Source organism: Nymphalis io, chromosome 13 (genome assembly GCF_905147045.1).
Source record: "Nymphalis io chromosome 13, ilAglIoxx1.1, whole genome shotgun sequence".
NCBI classification, from domain to species: Eukaryota; Metazoa; Arthropoda; class Insecta; order Lepidoptera; family Nymphalidae; genus Nymphalis; species Nymphalis io.
In genome coordinates this window covers 11,517,548-11,533,718 of record NC_065900.1, presented here as the reverse complement: position 1 = coordinate 11,533,718, position 16,171 = coordinate 11,517,548, and the positions used below count along the sequence as shown (strand labels likewise).

At 33.8% G+C, this 16,171-nt stretch overlaps 2 protein-coding genes across 2 annotated transcripts; both read right to left on the bottom strand.

Annotated features, from left to right (window-relative positions):
* Positions 1–1,897: 1,897 nt before the first annotated feature.
* On the bottom strand, positions 1,898–11,392 carry LOC126772685 (activin receptor type-2A-like). The gene is made up of 5 exons (XM_050493137.1): positions 11,019–11,392; positions 9,219–10,138; positions 8,247–8,614; positions 6,952–7,102; positions 1,898–6,327 (listed from the first exon to the last, which is right to left on the bottom strand). The coding sequence occupies exons 1-5, from the start codon at positions 11,059–11,061 to the stop codon at positions 6,145–6,147; spliced, it is 1,665 nt and encodes a 554-aa protein (XP_050349094.1). The 5' UTR covers positions 11,062–11,392; the 3' UTR covers positions 1,898–6,144.
* Positions 11,393–11,928: 536 nt separating this feature from the next.
* On the bottom strand, positions 11,929–13,367 carry LOC126772695 (DNA primase large subunit-like). Its single transcript, XM_050493205.1, has 2 exons — positions 13,320–13,367; positions 11,929–13,212 (listed from the first exon to the last, which is right to left on the bottom strand). The coding sequence occupies exon 2, from the start codon at positions 13,208–13,210 to the stop codon at positions 11,954–11,956; it is 1,257 nt and encodes a 418-aa protein (XP_050349162.1). The 5' UTR covers positions 13,211–13,212; positions 13,320–13,367; the 3' UTR covers positions 11,929–11,953.
* Between the last annotated feature and the right edge of the window lie 2,804 nt (positions 13,368–16,171).

The window sequence follows — 16,171 nt, the reverse complement described above, 5'->3', positions numbered from 1 at the left end:
AAAATAAATGCCGGCCATGTTCAACGACAAGAAATAAAACTTTTGATTGTCACGGGTAAGAGTACACTTTAAGAGGGAACTTTATATTTTGAAATTAGAATGATATATTCTCATAGATGATATTCTTGTAAGAAAAACTACCTCTCCTCGAGCATATCTTAAAATAAATCTATATGAATTGAGGGTCATGTTGAGTTAAATCTTCGAGAAAACCAATTAAGTGGGACACATTATTGTCATAATGGAATACGTTTTCTTTAAAATACAGACTCTAGTAACATGGTTCGTATAAAAAAAAGTATTACTTGCACCTCCCTAGGAGATATTGATATTAAGACATTGTGTTTTTTGCATTTTGTTATTTGCACTCAGAAGTATGTATATGAAGTTTTTTAACGAATATTTACATACGACCGTTCTAACGCTTCGAAACAAAAATAAAAAAATGGCTACAATTCAATCAAAAAAACAAAAATAGTAAATTTCAAGCAATCAGACTATTTTTTTTTTCAAGTTTAGAAACTTGAAAAAATAAATAAAAATTCATGTGTTTATTAGGCTCTGTGTTGATGAACAGTCAGGAAAAGTCATTATATGTGCTTTGATAACAACAAAAATACGTATGTATATTATAACTTTTGATAGACTCAACCGATTTTGATGAAATAAAGACTAAACGGGACCTTGAAATACTTCTTATAACAATGCAGTTATTTCAAATTGTATTTTTTAGCAGTTTCAAAGATAAGCCTGGACAAACAGACAAACAAAAATAAAAAACAATATTGTTTTGGATTTGGTTAGTTGCAGTCAGTCAATTTATTTGTATGTATAGATTAAACCACATGTATTTGTGTATCAATGGCAGGAGTAAAAAACTAAAACTGAAAATAAAAGATTTTTTTCCGATGGAAAACTTCCTTTTGCATGTTTAAGAACAATGTATGTGGGAATTTATTTTCTTTTGCCCGATTACATCCATTATTTTAAAAAGTCTATTAACTTTCTCTATCTCCACATGTGAATTTATGTTTACAAGTCTCAAACAAACAAATGAATGTGTTAGGAGTTATTAATTAAATATAAGGCGGAGGCTGTGTGCTGACAAAAAAAAAGTAAAAACAGTATAAAAAATATTTGAAACATTCTAGGGGGTATATTGCTTGTATATATCTAATAAATTTTTGCAATCTCTTTATCATTAATATTTTTTGCGATATGTTTTTATATTAGTAGACATGCGAAAACAATAAAAGACAAAAAATCAAAATGCAGAAAGTATGGACAAAGGGAACAATTTTTCCACTTACCAAGTATATTTTTCAAAGGTATCAAATTTTCGCAAATATTAGTTATTTATCATGAATACCATTATACCATACTACAAGAAATATCATATTTTAACTAATATTGAATATATTATATACTTACCAGAATATTTGCTGAAGAAACTGTTCAAAAATATAGAGAGAAAATCAACCGTTTTTTCAATCACGACTTTGACATATGATCTGACGTTGAAAGAAAGGTCTACCCCTTTAAAATAAATACTTAAACTTGTTGCCTACTAATCTTAAACATTATACTCCGATGATAGTTAAAGTCAAGGGAGTTGCCATTTTAAAAATACTCGTATATTAAGCTGGAGAAGTGTGGTTGGGGTTTTTAAACGAATCCATAATTAAAACCATAGACCATTTTCGATCACGACCAATTATGTCATGTCAATCAAATGTAAATAAACATCTTAGACCTTGTAAGATGTTTATTTACAATGTAATACTTCTGCTATTAGAATCAGCATTACAGCTTAACAACTTGACGTCTTGTGATGTTATTAGATTATATAAAAAGGTAAGTAGTAGGAGTAGAGGATTAGGTAAAATAAAAGTGCGTGTATGTCTAGAAAATATATTTTAGTACATCAAGTTCCAACAGACATTTATATTTGTTAATTAAAAATAAAAAATAAATGATAAACATCGTTGACGCCACGACACTCTGAAATCGACTATGATCAAAGAATCTCATAAAACATCTAAAAGTACCTACGCTATACGAATCTAAATTTCTTCTAGCTTATCTTACAATAATTATACTAAAGCTGTGGACACGATTTACATAAACGCTTTAAAGCTGCAACTTCAACATAACAGATTCAACAATAACAATATTATTACAAAATTATAATAAATAATGTAAAGATTTTATTATTATAACATATCTTTTATACGATTATTTTATTTAATGACATTTTAATATAATATATCGCGACAATACGGAAATTATACATATATAAACAATAGAAATTTACAAAATAATAAGTACTGTTTTGGTAATACGTATTACTATTGGAGTCCGGTTACTATATTCAAAATACGATTACATATGACAAGTACGTTACATTGTCATTTGACGTTTAAAATTATTTGTTGATACGTTATGTCATCTTCTCTTCTATTTCTCTATTTTTATTTGCAGCCTTCTGATCAAAAATAGCAGATCAATGGTAGCTTCTAAATTACGCCTCATAGACAATTATACTATGCAAAAACGCAACGTTTCTTGATTATAGTACCCGAGCAATAGTTACAAGACTGTCATAAAGCTTATGGCGGCGCGCCATTTGGCGTAGCGTGTTCGAATATTCGTATTATTTGACCGTAAACTGCACAGGAAAGAGATAATCTATTCGATTATATTCGCTTTATTTGCATAAAAATTGCAAGTAACGCAAATAGCAAATGCGCGTCTTCTTGCACTGCTTGGGTTTTAGTTGCATATCAAAAGTGTTAAATAATATATTTTTTTCTCCGTCCACAATTGGTTCGATCAGTAGCATTACACCGATACGGTATATTTTATTTATTTGTGGATGAGGTGTTTGTGATGTTAACTTGCAAATATACTAAATATTTGATCAAACATAGTGATATCATTATACGAACAATCTAAGCCAATTGAAGTATAGCTTTTTAACACTGACAGATAACGTCCGCCATATTAGCTTTCCAATGACGTCTTAGAGCCTGTGACAATTTGTCAAAAACTATTGATCTGTTTAGTAGATAAATATCAATAAAATTAGGTCACATCAATCAATTATTAAATTATCTTGCATGTGTCCACAACGTTACAATGACATCCAGAGATAATCTTAAAGTAAACTATGTACATTTGGCAACTCGCTTAGTCTATGTGTGGTGATATGCTCGGCGTAGGAAATCAAACCGTATTTCCTATTGATATTTAGCACAATATGCATATAAAATCACAATCAGTTTATGATACAATTACATTTCTTTCGAGAAACTTCCACAACGCACGATCCATTAAAGTTTCTTAAATTTATAAATGATTGGGCGAAACGATACGTTGAATACTGCATTTCGAAATTTGGCATTTAAAGTCCTTTCTTGTCCCGCCATTTTGATAATTTTTGACAGTGCAATATTTTATATTAAAAAAGAGTGCATGCTACTCCGTACACGTCGCCGACACCTCGAAAAACCTGTCTCTCAAATTCGACCTTCGTCTTTCGTCATTCGTTTTTCGTCATTTCATCTTTTCAATCTTCTAAATGATATTCGATAGAAATAAAAAGAAAACTGGCATTTGTAGCTGATATTATCTGATACCAATATTATTTATAAAAGAACGATTCGCTAAATATTGCTATATAAGGCTGATGAAAATTCGATAAGGTGTTTGTAATCGAAGCGCGAAAGCGTCCATAAGTTTTGGACAGTCACAAGAACAAAACTGTCTTCGGTTCAAGAAATGTGTATTTATATTTTTTACAATAAACATAATAATTTAGAAAATATAGGAAAGACGATATAATGTTCTTGATAAAAAAAAATTGAACAGAGCTATAGGTGCCACTTTTTATTTACTTTTTTAAACTTTAATTACAAACATCTTATACAATACGCATAAATTATACTAAATTTTCGATGTTCGCTAATAAACTTTAAAAATGGCCTAACAAGTTACCTATACATAATATTAATTTTTACTAAGCATCTCAGTTACATTTCGTATTCTATTTAACTGAGATTAACGAGCTAACAAAACTTAAGCCAATATAAATGAACAGTCTTGCTATGAAGGGGCTTACTGTGAGGCAAGATATGTTTTATATATATTTCGTAAAACAGTCTAATTTTGGATGGATATACTTATATCGAAACCTGATTAAATTATAAATATTATCTAAATAATAAGCTAATATACGTTTTTTTTAAATATAAACAATATTAAATGTCTTATATTAAATAATATTTTTACAAAAAAAATAATGATAAAAAATATGGCCACGAAAATTAAATGTATATAGTTCGTGGAATATAAAATTCCATAATAATCAAATAAGCGTATGCGCAATTGCGAGTGTCAATTAATCGCATTATATCGCCTTATTGTGTATTGTACTCACGTGATAATATTATAAACCTACGTTTAAAAAAAAATAAATGCATAATTTCCATACTAAAAAAGAAATTTTGCAAAAAAAAAAAAAAATATTTACATAACTATTAAAATTTTACTGACATAAAATATGGCTAAACATGAAACTTTGAGACGGAATGTCCAAAGTTTGAAAAAATAGCTTCATTTGTTTCATAGACTTTGTTCCTAATATGTATCCTATTTCCTCGGTGTCATGATTTTGATACAAGCAATCCACAAATTTTAGTTAGTGCTTTATAAATCTAACAAAAATATTATTTGTATCGAGAGATATTAAATTTATTATTTAGAAACACTTGTATGTAGTATTGTTCGTACATAAACTTTAATAACGGTTGCATGCATAGCATATTCCAATTGAAGAAGGAGTAAAGATAAACAAACTATAAATTTTAATATTTCATACTATTTGCAAATAGATCAGCTATGTACACAACAATGTTCTTGATTAATATATATTTATTTATAATACAAAATTATTTCGCTCAACCACACAGCGAATATAAATCCACTTTAATTTTACTACTTCAATTCCAATAACAGCTTTGCCGCAAAATATTATTCAGGATCTCGACCAATGATATCGCTTGAATTAAACGACAAAATTGTTATTTGTCTTTACTCCGCCTGTGATTGGACTAGGCTAGGGTTACCAACTGTATACTATCTGATAAAGATACGCCAAATATTTAAAATTTAACGCTATTTCATAACTTACATTCCAATCGAGCTTATGTTAGTACTTACTTTATGTCATATGGACTGATATGACAGTTGGGAACAAATCCTTTACACTTAGATATTATTTATTAAAATTTGAGTTAAATTTTATCATTATTCTCAATAGACATTCAAATAGTCTACACCTAAACATGCATTGATCGATGCAATTAGTTATTTTACTATTTTAATAGAAATTATTGCAAAACCGGTTTAGCTCTCTGATCGGCCGTGCTGAGTATTTAAACAATAGTGTCTAAGCAGTGTTGCCAAATACTAAACAATTGGCCCCAAATTAAAATATATCGAGTAATCAAACGTTACTACAGCAGTTATTTGTTTCATTATTAACGCTTTCCTTAGAAATATTAATAATAACTTTACTAACTGAAATTGATTAGCTATTAAAAAAGTGCTCATAAAATGGCAACACTGGAAGGAATACATTTGTCATAATGATTGGTATGATAAATATTAAAGTAACAAACAAATATTTTTAAAAAAATACAAAATAAATTATGTATTTAATATTTATAAACAATTAGAGTGAGTGGAAATCTTAACTTTGTTTTAAAATTTGTACAGTGTTTATATATAATTCATTATTTCGTACAAAAATTATATTTCGAGTCACAAACTCATCTGAGACATATAAATAGTAAAAAAAAGATTATATATAAGTCCAGTTTTCGTTCTGACAATTCATTAATAAAAAATATATGACCTTATTAATAGTTATTCAATTGTTTTTTCATCCAGAATATGCACACATTACATAAACATCCATTAACAACGACACGGGACTGATGATGACGTAACACAACAAAATCGATAACAGTCACTCATCAATCATCAATACGAAGTTTGAAAAAAAATCACTGTATGCTTACTTTAGCAACTCGACCGGTCAACGCATCAGAGCTGTATCAGTGGTAAGTCCTCGGCCAGTGGTCAGCAGGTGTTCTGGTCGTTGAGCTCGTGGATTAGGAGGGGGGTTGTGTCGGGGGTGAGAGTGGTGGGGACAGTGGGGGGACGCTGTGCTGCGATGCGCTCCAGGACGCATGAGGCTGAGAGACGAGCCTCTGCGTCGTGGTCCCAGCACTCTTCCATTGTATCGCAGATGACCGATAGACCCTGGAAGTAAATATTAATATTTGATTCTAAAGGTCAAAATTATTTTTAGTTAAACAAATACGACTTATAAGTGACAAAACAAATTAATTATATAGTCTTTCAGTATTTAATAATTCCATACACTGGTTAGTATGAAAATGAATGAATGAATGATCAATACATTTATGTCTATGTCTCGAAAATGTATGTGCGGTGTATCTGTTTGAGATTAATAAACTTCATCACTGTTTGATATATATACTCTACTCTCATATTTGTATTTATTAATGGAAAAAGTTTTTATAACATCCACTTTGTTATAACTCGCCGCAAGATGGCGCTGTAGTACATTATCTTCTATACAGTTCGACCGAATACCCTGACAATCGGTATATTTAGTTAAATAGAAAACGTCTCACTAGGAGTGGTTTGGAGGTTATTCTACCATGCTGCACCAATGTAGATTGTTTTTTGTTTATTTTTTTGGACTTTTTTATTTTTAACTAATGGAAAGTAAGTACCCCACCACCCAAGGCCACCTGCAACACCGAAGGGCTTACAGATGCGTTGCCGTTGGTTTACTGTTTATAAAATACCTGATTGTTTCTTCATTATAAACACAAGTACTATTCAGACATTACTTACTGGATGGTCACGCCACTGGGGTGGTATGTGCGGCCTTAGTTTTCTCTGAACCACAGCTTCCTGCATTTCTTCGAGGCCCGGATGCGAGCCTACTTCTTCTTCTAAAGGAAGTCGATACTGCGCTGTGGGTTCTATGTTTCCATCGTTGCATCTAGATTACATAATAAAACATAGTAAGAAATGAATTATTCATACTGATTAAATAATTCATAGAAAAAATAAACTTTTTTGATCACTTCTTGGTAAAAATTTGATAGCTTTAGGTTATGTTTAACTTTGTGGCTTGGTGCTAAAAGTGAAATAACCCTTATATTTAGTAATCAGAATAGAAACAATAAACAGGTGTTGGTTGATATATAAAATATATGCTTTTTTGCATTATATTGTTGGTAATGTATGCTTATGCCGTTTTAGCAATAATAAATTTATTATTTTTTAAATGATTCGAAAAACGGTAAAATGAGGTTTACATATATACTCAAAAATGTACTTTGTCCACATTAGCTCCAGCCAACAGAATTTATCTTGTAAAGTGTTAATCGTCGCTTTACAGGATAAATACAGTTTTTTTTTTAAATATATAAAATCTATTTTGTACTAGTATCCATATGTTTGGTATATCTTTTTATTGTTTATTTATTTTGATGTGCCTGCAAGTTTTGCATGTCAGATAGCATAATATTCCAAACTTTAGATTATTTTTTATAAAAGCTTTAGTAACAGCCTGTAAAAGTCCCACTGCTGGGCTAAGGCCTCCTCTCCCTTTTTGAGGAGAAGGTTTGGAGCTTATTCCACCACGCTGCTCCAATGCGGGTTGGTGGAATACACATGTGGCAGAATTTCGATGAAATTAGACACATGCAGGTTTCCTCACGATGTTTTCCTTCACCGAAAAGCACGAGATGAATTATAAACAGAAATTAAGCACATGAAAATTCAGAGGTGCTTGCCCGGGTTTGAACCCACGTTCATCGGTTAAGATTCACGCGTTCTTACCACTGGGCCATCTCGACTTATAAAAGCTTATAAGAGGCTATTTGAATAAAGTATTTACCAATGGTAGAGTTTGGTGCCAACTGTGTAGATACCAACTCACCAATTATTCTACCACTACTCAATCATTCATTGCTGTGTTACACTTTGAATATTGAATTAGCCAATGTATTAACAAGCACATGGGATATCATATCTAGGCAGTAAGTAGTTACTATCAGGTGGTCCGATTGCTACCTTGCCAAAATGAAACATATTGTTTTATTGTGAGACTATAAATTAAATGTTTTCAATTCACTCACCGCGAGGAGATTTCCCACAGAACGAGCGCACACGCATACATATCTATTCTCAGGAAAGCATCTTTTGTGAAATTGATAGCGCCGTCCAGCACTTCGGGCGCCATGTACCGCCTCGTGCCCACTTGTCCGTGCGCGTCCCCGCAGCCGTGGCCCGCCACAAACACCAACGCCAGCCCGAAGTCGGCTATACACGCACTCAAGTCTGACTTGAGTAAAACATTCTTTGATTTGAAATCTCGGTGTGCTATGGCTGGTTTCCCACCATCTTCCTCGTGTAAATGAGCGAGACCACGCGCAACCGATGCTGCCACGCGCCAAGCTTCAGCCCACGTCAAGGTGTGACCTTTCAGGTAATCGCATAAAGATCCCTAGAAAACAAAAGATTTATCTACACTATGTATAAAGATTAATATTTTCTGCTATCATATATAATATGTAAACGATTAAAGGTTTCTGCTATCAACATACAAAAGGAACAATAAATATAAAAAAAATTAATACGTTACAGGTTCACCTAGCCGAGATGGTCGTGTGGGTCGAATACGTGAATCTTAACCAAAGATTGCTTCGAACCCGGGCAAGCACGACAAAATTTTCATGTGCTTAAAATCATAGTGTTTATAATTCATGACGTGCTCGGTAGCGAGGGAAAGCATCGTGAGGAAACTTGCATATGTCAAATGGAAATTTGCTACATGTGTAACCCGCATTGGAGGAGCCTGGTGGAATGAGCATCAAACTTCCTTGTTAAAGGGAGTGGAGGCGTTGGCCCAACAGTGTGACATTAACTGACTAATCAATTATCTAAGTGCAACTATTCCACTTATGTAATTATGTACATTCGTGACATCCTTATCAAGTATACATATCCCTGACATATTTATTTAATTACCGATACGCCCCAAAACTATTATTGAAAATGTTTTTATATATAAACAGAAACAAACGAATTATGTTATGTTATATTTATACCTTTTCATGATAGGCGGTGATGAGCCAATATTCGGCTTGCAAATTATCTCCCATTTTATCAACACCTATGTAGTGCAGTATATCTGGGTGGTCCATGCGGGGCAATCTGTATATTTCCTGCTCCGCCAGCCACGATTGTTTATCTTGTAACGGAAACACTTTAACTGCTACGTCTCGTTGTCCGAGTTTCGCTCTCCAGACTGCGCCAAATCTGCCACGAGCTCGTACTTCGCACAGTGTCACTTGACTCAGCAGGCCACCCGTTTCGTTCTCCATCCCCGCCCCAGCAGAAGGTGGTCTCGACAATGAGGCTTCAGCGCTTCCCAGTTCGGCGAATGAGCTCCCTTTACGTTTCCTATACAATAGGTAACATCCCACTAAAATAGCAAACAGTAGAAACAGGGGTGTCAATGTGTATGCTATAACGGCTTTCGTGTCATCCTCGGAAGTCGGTAGAGGGGAGGCTGGGATGCGTTCTGGAGGTAGTTCAGTCGGTGCTGACATTCCAGCTTCTAGTCCCGGAAATGTTGCATTTTCATTGCACATGTCCCCTTCGCAACAGCAATGAAGTAGAGGAAGTTTCATATTATGAAGTCTACAATTGGAAGCCCTGTCGTTACACGCGACGGTGTCTAGGAAGCACCCTTTAACTTTAACTGTTGCCTTGTTTGTTATGTTGTCAAATTGCCACACAACGAAGCAATGGTTACTTTTGTCCGTCTCTATCGGCATACATTGTTCCATTACAACAGTTCTTGGGGGACATGTTGTATTTTGCGTGCTGTAACATGGCGGTGGTATACTGTTGTTGAAAAACTCGCAGTAACGTGTTTCGACTCCACCCTCTTTAGGCCGAGGTGGTAAATTTTCATCCGATGGCGGAGCAGCATGTACTGCTTTGATCATTGTCCCATGCATGCCTGGAAATACGAAAATGTCAGTTTTTATCTAATATAAAAAATTTAAGCTCTATCAAGGTTCTATTTATGTTTAATTGCAAAATCATACTTGTGGTTAAAGATTTTTTTTTTAATAATTCAAAATATAAAATTAAACATTGAGACTTATTGGCACAAGTTATTGAATCGAAACTTTATAATATATAATAATAATAAAGTGTGGTTAAATAAGCTCCAAATCTAAAAATCAAGAGACGAGGATGCCTGTGCTTAGCAGGGGGACATTTACTGGGTGTTGCTTACTTTACTGTAATTCATTTGAATCACATCAAAATCATTACGATTTGTTTGTTCTTGAACCAGCAATTAGACAGTGTAAAATATGCACAGCTTTCCCCTAAATGCATTGACAATATTTATTTAATATTACTTACAATATGTACAATGAAAAAAAGAAACATGTATAAACAATTTGCTTTATAAGCTAATTCCTCAGTGATTTATACTTCAATTACTTAAAAATAGTAGTGTCATATAATTATTTTAAATTTGTCATTTGTTTTTAATTTTATAAAGTAAATTTTATACAAATATCCTAATATATAACTTTTTTTTTAAATAGAATACTCATAATATACTTTTATACTTGTTTAATTTTTTGTCAAACTTATTTGTTTTTGAGCATATCATTTAAACATACTATTAGTATTGTATTTATTTCCCAGAAAATAAGTAAATCTTTTGAATTAATAAACTCAAATACACATAAATGAACATATATATGACCTAAAACTAAATCAAGCCTGTTCATTAAAATTTCATGACTATATCTGATTTGTATATCGAGAGTATCAATTGGATAATTGCTTGAGGAATGTTTGTTGCACTTTGGTTTACTTACCCAAAACTATGAAAGATATAAACAATATATTCTTAGAAGCCATCGTGAAAGGGGCGCAGGCGGGATTAGGCACCACCGCCCGAACGGTCGCGACAATCCAATGTTATTTTTATACACAGCCCCGACATCAAAGGTCTATTTAAGAAACCTCCAATATAAGTACATGACAGATCGTCAGCTAAACAACGCACACAAAAATATTACTCTTAATTCACGTTACTGAAAAAACACTCATATGTGGCCTAATATTATATGTCACCACTCATATCTTAACCTAAACAATGAGATTACTGCTGTGATTGAGTCGAGATTTTATAAAAATAATAGAACAAATACCTAACTAATCAAATCACAAGCTTCGCTTTTTTTGACGTTTTAGATCGTAGTCGTATACTGGGTTGCCAGTTTCTTGATTAATCAAAATGCACTGTATACATATATTATTTGTTTTACGTCCTAAATAGTATAAAATTTGATATTATATATATGGTATTATCCAAGATTTTATACTGTAACTACATATTAAACACCAATAAACATCTAATCATTAATAATTATATTATATTTATTAATTAATTATAATTACATACTGAAACAAATAATATTACCGAATTTTATTATCTTCTTTGATAATATTTTATATGCAATGAGTAGGTACTAAGACATATATTCAAATTTTTAATAATAGCATTTCTCATTCTATATTGAAAAAAAAAACTAATAATATGTTAATTTGATTTCACTTACTTATAAAATTATGTTTATAAGATAAATAAATTTATATTTTTAATTGTTTTACATAAACAAATAAAAAAAGCTTACTGCAATTTAATTACATTCCTAAACAGTGGTAATATATTAGTTAAAAACATAGGAAGTCAAAAGTTAAAAAAGGCTGGTTTATCTAAAATGTCTTTAATTAAATATATACAATATCATGAATTTTTATATTTTGTTGCAAAATAATATTTAACAGGACTAAAATTAAAGCTACTATCACAGAAAGAATTTGAAACGGAGAGAAATCTCTTTTTGAGATACAATACACAAGCAGAAGTGTATTGACTTTGTGCTTGAAGTTTTTTAATTTGTGACAATGAGGGATCATTTTCTTTTATATCTAATAGTTGTAACATTGCTTCATTGTCAAAAGATTTGAATGGGCAGCCACCTTCTGTAAATCCTTGTAAACGTAAGCAGCTTCCAGATGAATACATTTTTTTACCACCCTCTAATCCATATAAGTGCCTTATTCCATAAATAAATTTCTTTTCATCGTTTTTCCAACTGTGGCAACATTTATGTTTACCATTAGGAACTTGTTCATATTCGATTCTCCAAAATGTTACTGCTTCATCCACCGGCATTCCAATATCTTTTAAAAATAAACTATAAGAAAATCTCTGATTGTGTGATAATCTGTGTTTGTTTCGTAGATTTTGATGCAAATTAAGCATACATGGGGGAAAGAGTTTGGAAAAATCATCAACTTCATTACTTCTTAAAATATTATTATTGGGTTTATTTAAAGTTAGTATTTCTTTTCTGACTAATCTAACGATGTCGGCTATTCTTGGATCATTTTGTAGGCTATGTAAATTTGTTTTAGCCAATCTATTTCTTAGATTGTCTTTAAATAATAGTATTAAATAAATCTTCCATTTACTGCAAGGAATATAAGCTATGCCATTTTGCACTTCAACTTGCCTCTTAGCTATAAATGTGAGACAATCTTTAAAATGTACTTTTATTGAATGTAAGGAACAACTTTCAGCACATGCATCGGAACAGAAATGTTGTGCAACATGTTTTAATATTAAATGTTGACAAAGTGAGCTGAGAGAATCAAGAAAATGTAAATTTGTTGGATGTTTTTTAATAATACGAAGAAGTTTTTTAGCAAAACATCTCAAATCATAGGCAGAGAGTGTCTCCAATCTGTGTCTAAACAATGATTCTTCAGCTTTAATGAAAAATTGCGTAAATTCTGAGTTATTTTCTAAGATAACTATAATACAAAGCATGTAATGACCAACAACATCGTACACACTTCCTTCAACAACATATTCGTTGTAAGCGATGTTTTGCCTTTTAAATACAGTCTTTAAAAATTCCAATCTCTTGATAACTATTGTTTCCAATAAATATATTTGTAAGTCGCCTTTCACCGGACTTAGATAAAAAAAAGACATACCTGGGGAAAATTTTCGAGTAAAAAAACTAAGTAGTTACAGATCATAAAATATTTTACATACTGCGTGATTGTTTTATTTTTATTCTACATTACATTATTACATGTACCTATACAACAAAAAAGTTATTTAGCGAATTTTCGTGCAGTTGTTTATTGTATACTCGTAGCTGTCAGATAATAGCAGACTAGTGATAACCGTCAATCGATATATAAGAGATATTACAACTTTTTAAATTTTTATTTAAACTCTGTTACAACAATAATATTTAAAGAATAACTTATTTTTCGAAAAAAAAAAACATTTTAGCACACCAAATTCGTTTTGATAATCTAATCTAGTTCCTGTTATTATAACTTTTAAGTATTTTGTCTATCATTTTCGCCACCACTGGTGATTGGAGGTCTGATAAGTTTTTCACCAATACAATCGGATAGTCATTTTTTTTTTTTTTTTTTTTTTTTTTTTTTTTTTTTTTTTTTTTTTTTTTTTTTTTTTTTTTTTTTTTCAGCCTTTTGCCGTCCACTGCTGGACGAAAGCCTCCCCCATAGAACGCCAACCATCCCGATCTTGGGCAGTCCGCATCCATCCCGAACCTGCCACCTTTTTTAAATCGTCGGCTCATCTTGTCACAGGGCGTCCTACACTACGTTTGCCTAAGCGTGGTCTCCACTCCAACACGTGTCGGCTCCATCGGCCATCAATGCGCCTGGAGACATGACCAGCCCACTTCCACTTCAGCGAGCTAATTCTAAGCGCGATGTCGGTGACTTTAGTTCTCTGGCGAATGTCCTCATTTCGGATTCTATCTGCCAGAGAAACCCCAAGCATCGCGCGTTCCATTGCTCGCTGAGCGACCCTAAATTGGTGGACCAGTCCTACGGTAAGTGTCCACGTTTCGGCACCGTAAGTCATTACAGGTAGGACGCACTGATTGAAGACCCTGGTCTTAAGCCACTGTGGGATCGACGATTCAAAAATATGACGTAACCTCCCGAATGCCGCCCAGCCCAAACATATTCTTCTTTTAGCCTCCTTCTCAAAGTTGTGCCGGCCAAGTTGTATAGTTTGGCCCAGGTAGATATATTCCTGCACAACTTCAAGTGGAGAGCCATTTACGACCACTGGTCTCGGGGATACATGACGGTTTGCCATAATTTTGGTCTTTTCAATGTTCATCCCGAGACCTACTTGTCTTGAAGAATCGCTCAGGCTGTTTAGCATCTCTTCCAAATCCTGCAGAGTCTCCGCCATGATGACAATGTCGTCGGCAAATCGCAGATGTGTAATGTGTTGGCCATTTATATTAATGCCGCGTCCGTTCCAATCGAGCGTCTTGAAGACGTCCTCCAATGCATTGGTAAAGAGTTTCGGTGATATTACATCTCCCTGTCTTACCCCGCGATGCAATTGGATTGGTCTTGTGCTCTGATCTTGTACTTGGACGGTCATGGTTGCGGCTTCGTACAAACACTTTACCACCTGGACATACCGACAGTCAATTAGGCATCTCTGCATGGATTCCAGAACAGCCCAGGTCTCGATGGTATCGAAGGCTTTTTCGTAGTCCACAAACGCTAGGCATAGAGGCTGATTATATTCCTCGGTCTTCTGTATTATTTGCCTTAGTGTGTGTATGTGGTCTACGGTACTGAAGCCTTTTCGAAACCCAGCCTGCTCCACGGGTTGGAAGTCATCGAATTTTCGGGCAAGACGATTCGTGATTACCCTCGAAAACAATTTGTAAACATGGCTTAAAAGTGAAATGGGGCGGTAGTTTTTCAGAAGAGCTTTATCGCCCTTCTTGAAAAACAGCACCACCACACTTCTGCTCCATGTCTTCGGTGTTATACCATTGTGGAGGACGGAATTAAAGATGTTAGCCAGCTCTCTCAGAACTGGTGTGCCTCCTGCTTTGAGAAGCTCTGAGGTAATTCCGTCATCTCCTGGAGCCTTTTTGTTTCCAAGTTGCCCGAGAGCAATCCTAATCTCGCCCAAATCGATGTCGGGAAGATCGTCTGATAGATGGCGTGTTAGTCTGGCTCGTGGGTCATCCGCACTGTGGGACTCAGGTGGAGGTACTCGTGATGAGTATAAATCGCCATAGTACTTTTCGACTTCAGCTAGAATCTCTGGTTTTGCGGTGACGGTTGTGCCTTGTATGGTTCTGAGTTTTGTCAGGTGACAACAGGAGGTATGTGACTTTGCAAAAACCTTTGAGCCCCTATTGAGTGCTATAGCATCTTCAATATTCCGGGTATTCGCTCGTCTTGTGTCACGCCTTATTAGTTTTTTAACCTTCCTGTTAAGTGCCTGACACTCAGATGGCGTCATGTTCTGCTGTTCTCGTCTCCTCGTCATCTCGTTCAGAGTTTCGCCTGAGAGCTTCGACTTACGTCCATTGCTCTTTTGTCGAAAGTAATTCTGGCCTACCTCGCGGATGACACGCACCAGACCATTGGTGGCGTCGTCAATGCCCTGCCTGGTTTCCAACATGGCAAATCGGTTCTGTAGTTCCAGCTGGAAGCTTTCGCAACCAGCTTCAACCTGAGGCAGAGTTGGTCTAAGAGTCGACTTCATTAACCGCGATCGTTCTATTTTAGTGTTAATATTCAGGGTGCCTCTTACCAGGCGGTGATCACTTCCAGTGTTTACCCTGTTGATCACGGAGACATCCCTAAATATTTGGCGCTTATTGGATAAAATGAAGTCGATCTCATTCATCGCTATGTTATCGGGGCTTCGCCAGGTCCACTTCCTTTGGGGCTTTTTCTGGAAAAATGAATTCATCAGAAATAATCGCTGAGCCTCGAGGAAGTTTACCAGCATTTGTCATTTATTACTTATATTTAATTTAATATAAGTCATTTATTACTTATATTTAATTTATCTGAATGATATAATATTTATTTAAGTTCTCAATGTCAATAAATTATAATATCGATATTTTTTATATCAACT

Bases quoted from the DNA above. Each gene is read 5' to 3' on its own strand.
- LOC126772685 (XM_050493137.1), bottom strand. From the start codon at position 11,061: ATGGCTTCTAAGAATATATTGTTTATATCTTTCATAGTTTTGG. The intron at 8,615-9,218 runs GTATAAATATAA...TTTGTTTTCTAG, and splicing joins TCACCGCCTATCATGAAAAG to GGATCTTTATGCGATTACCT. The intron at 6,328-6,951 runs GTAAGTAATGTC...ATTTACTTCCAG, and splicing joins CCCAGTGGCGTGACCATCCA to GGTCTATCGGTCATCTGCGA.
- LOC126772695 (XM_050493205.1), bottom strand. From the start codon at position 13,210: ATGTCTTTTTTTTATCTAAGTCCGGTGAAAGGCGACTTACAAATATAT.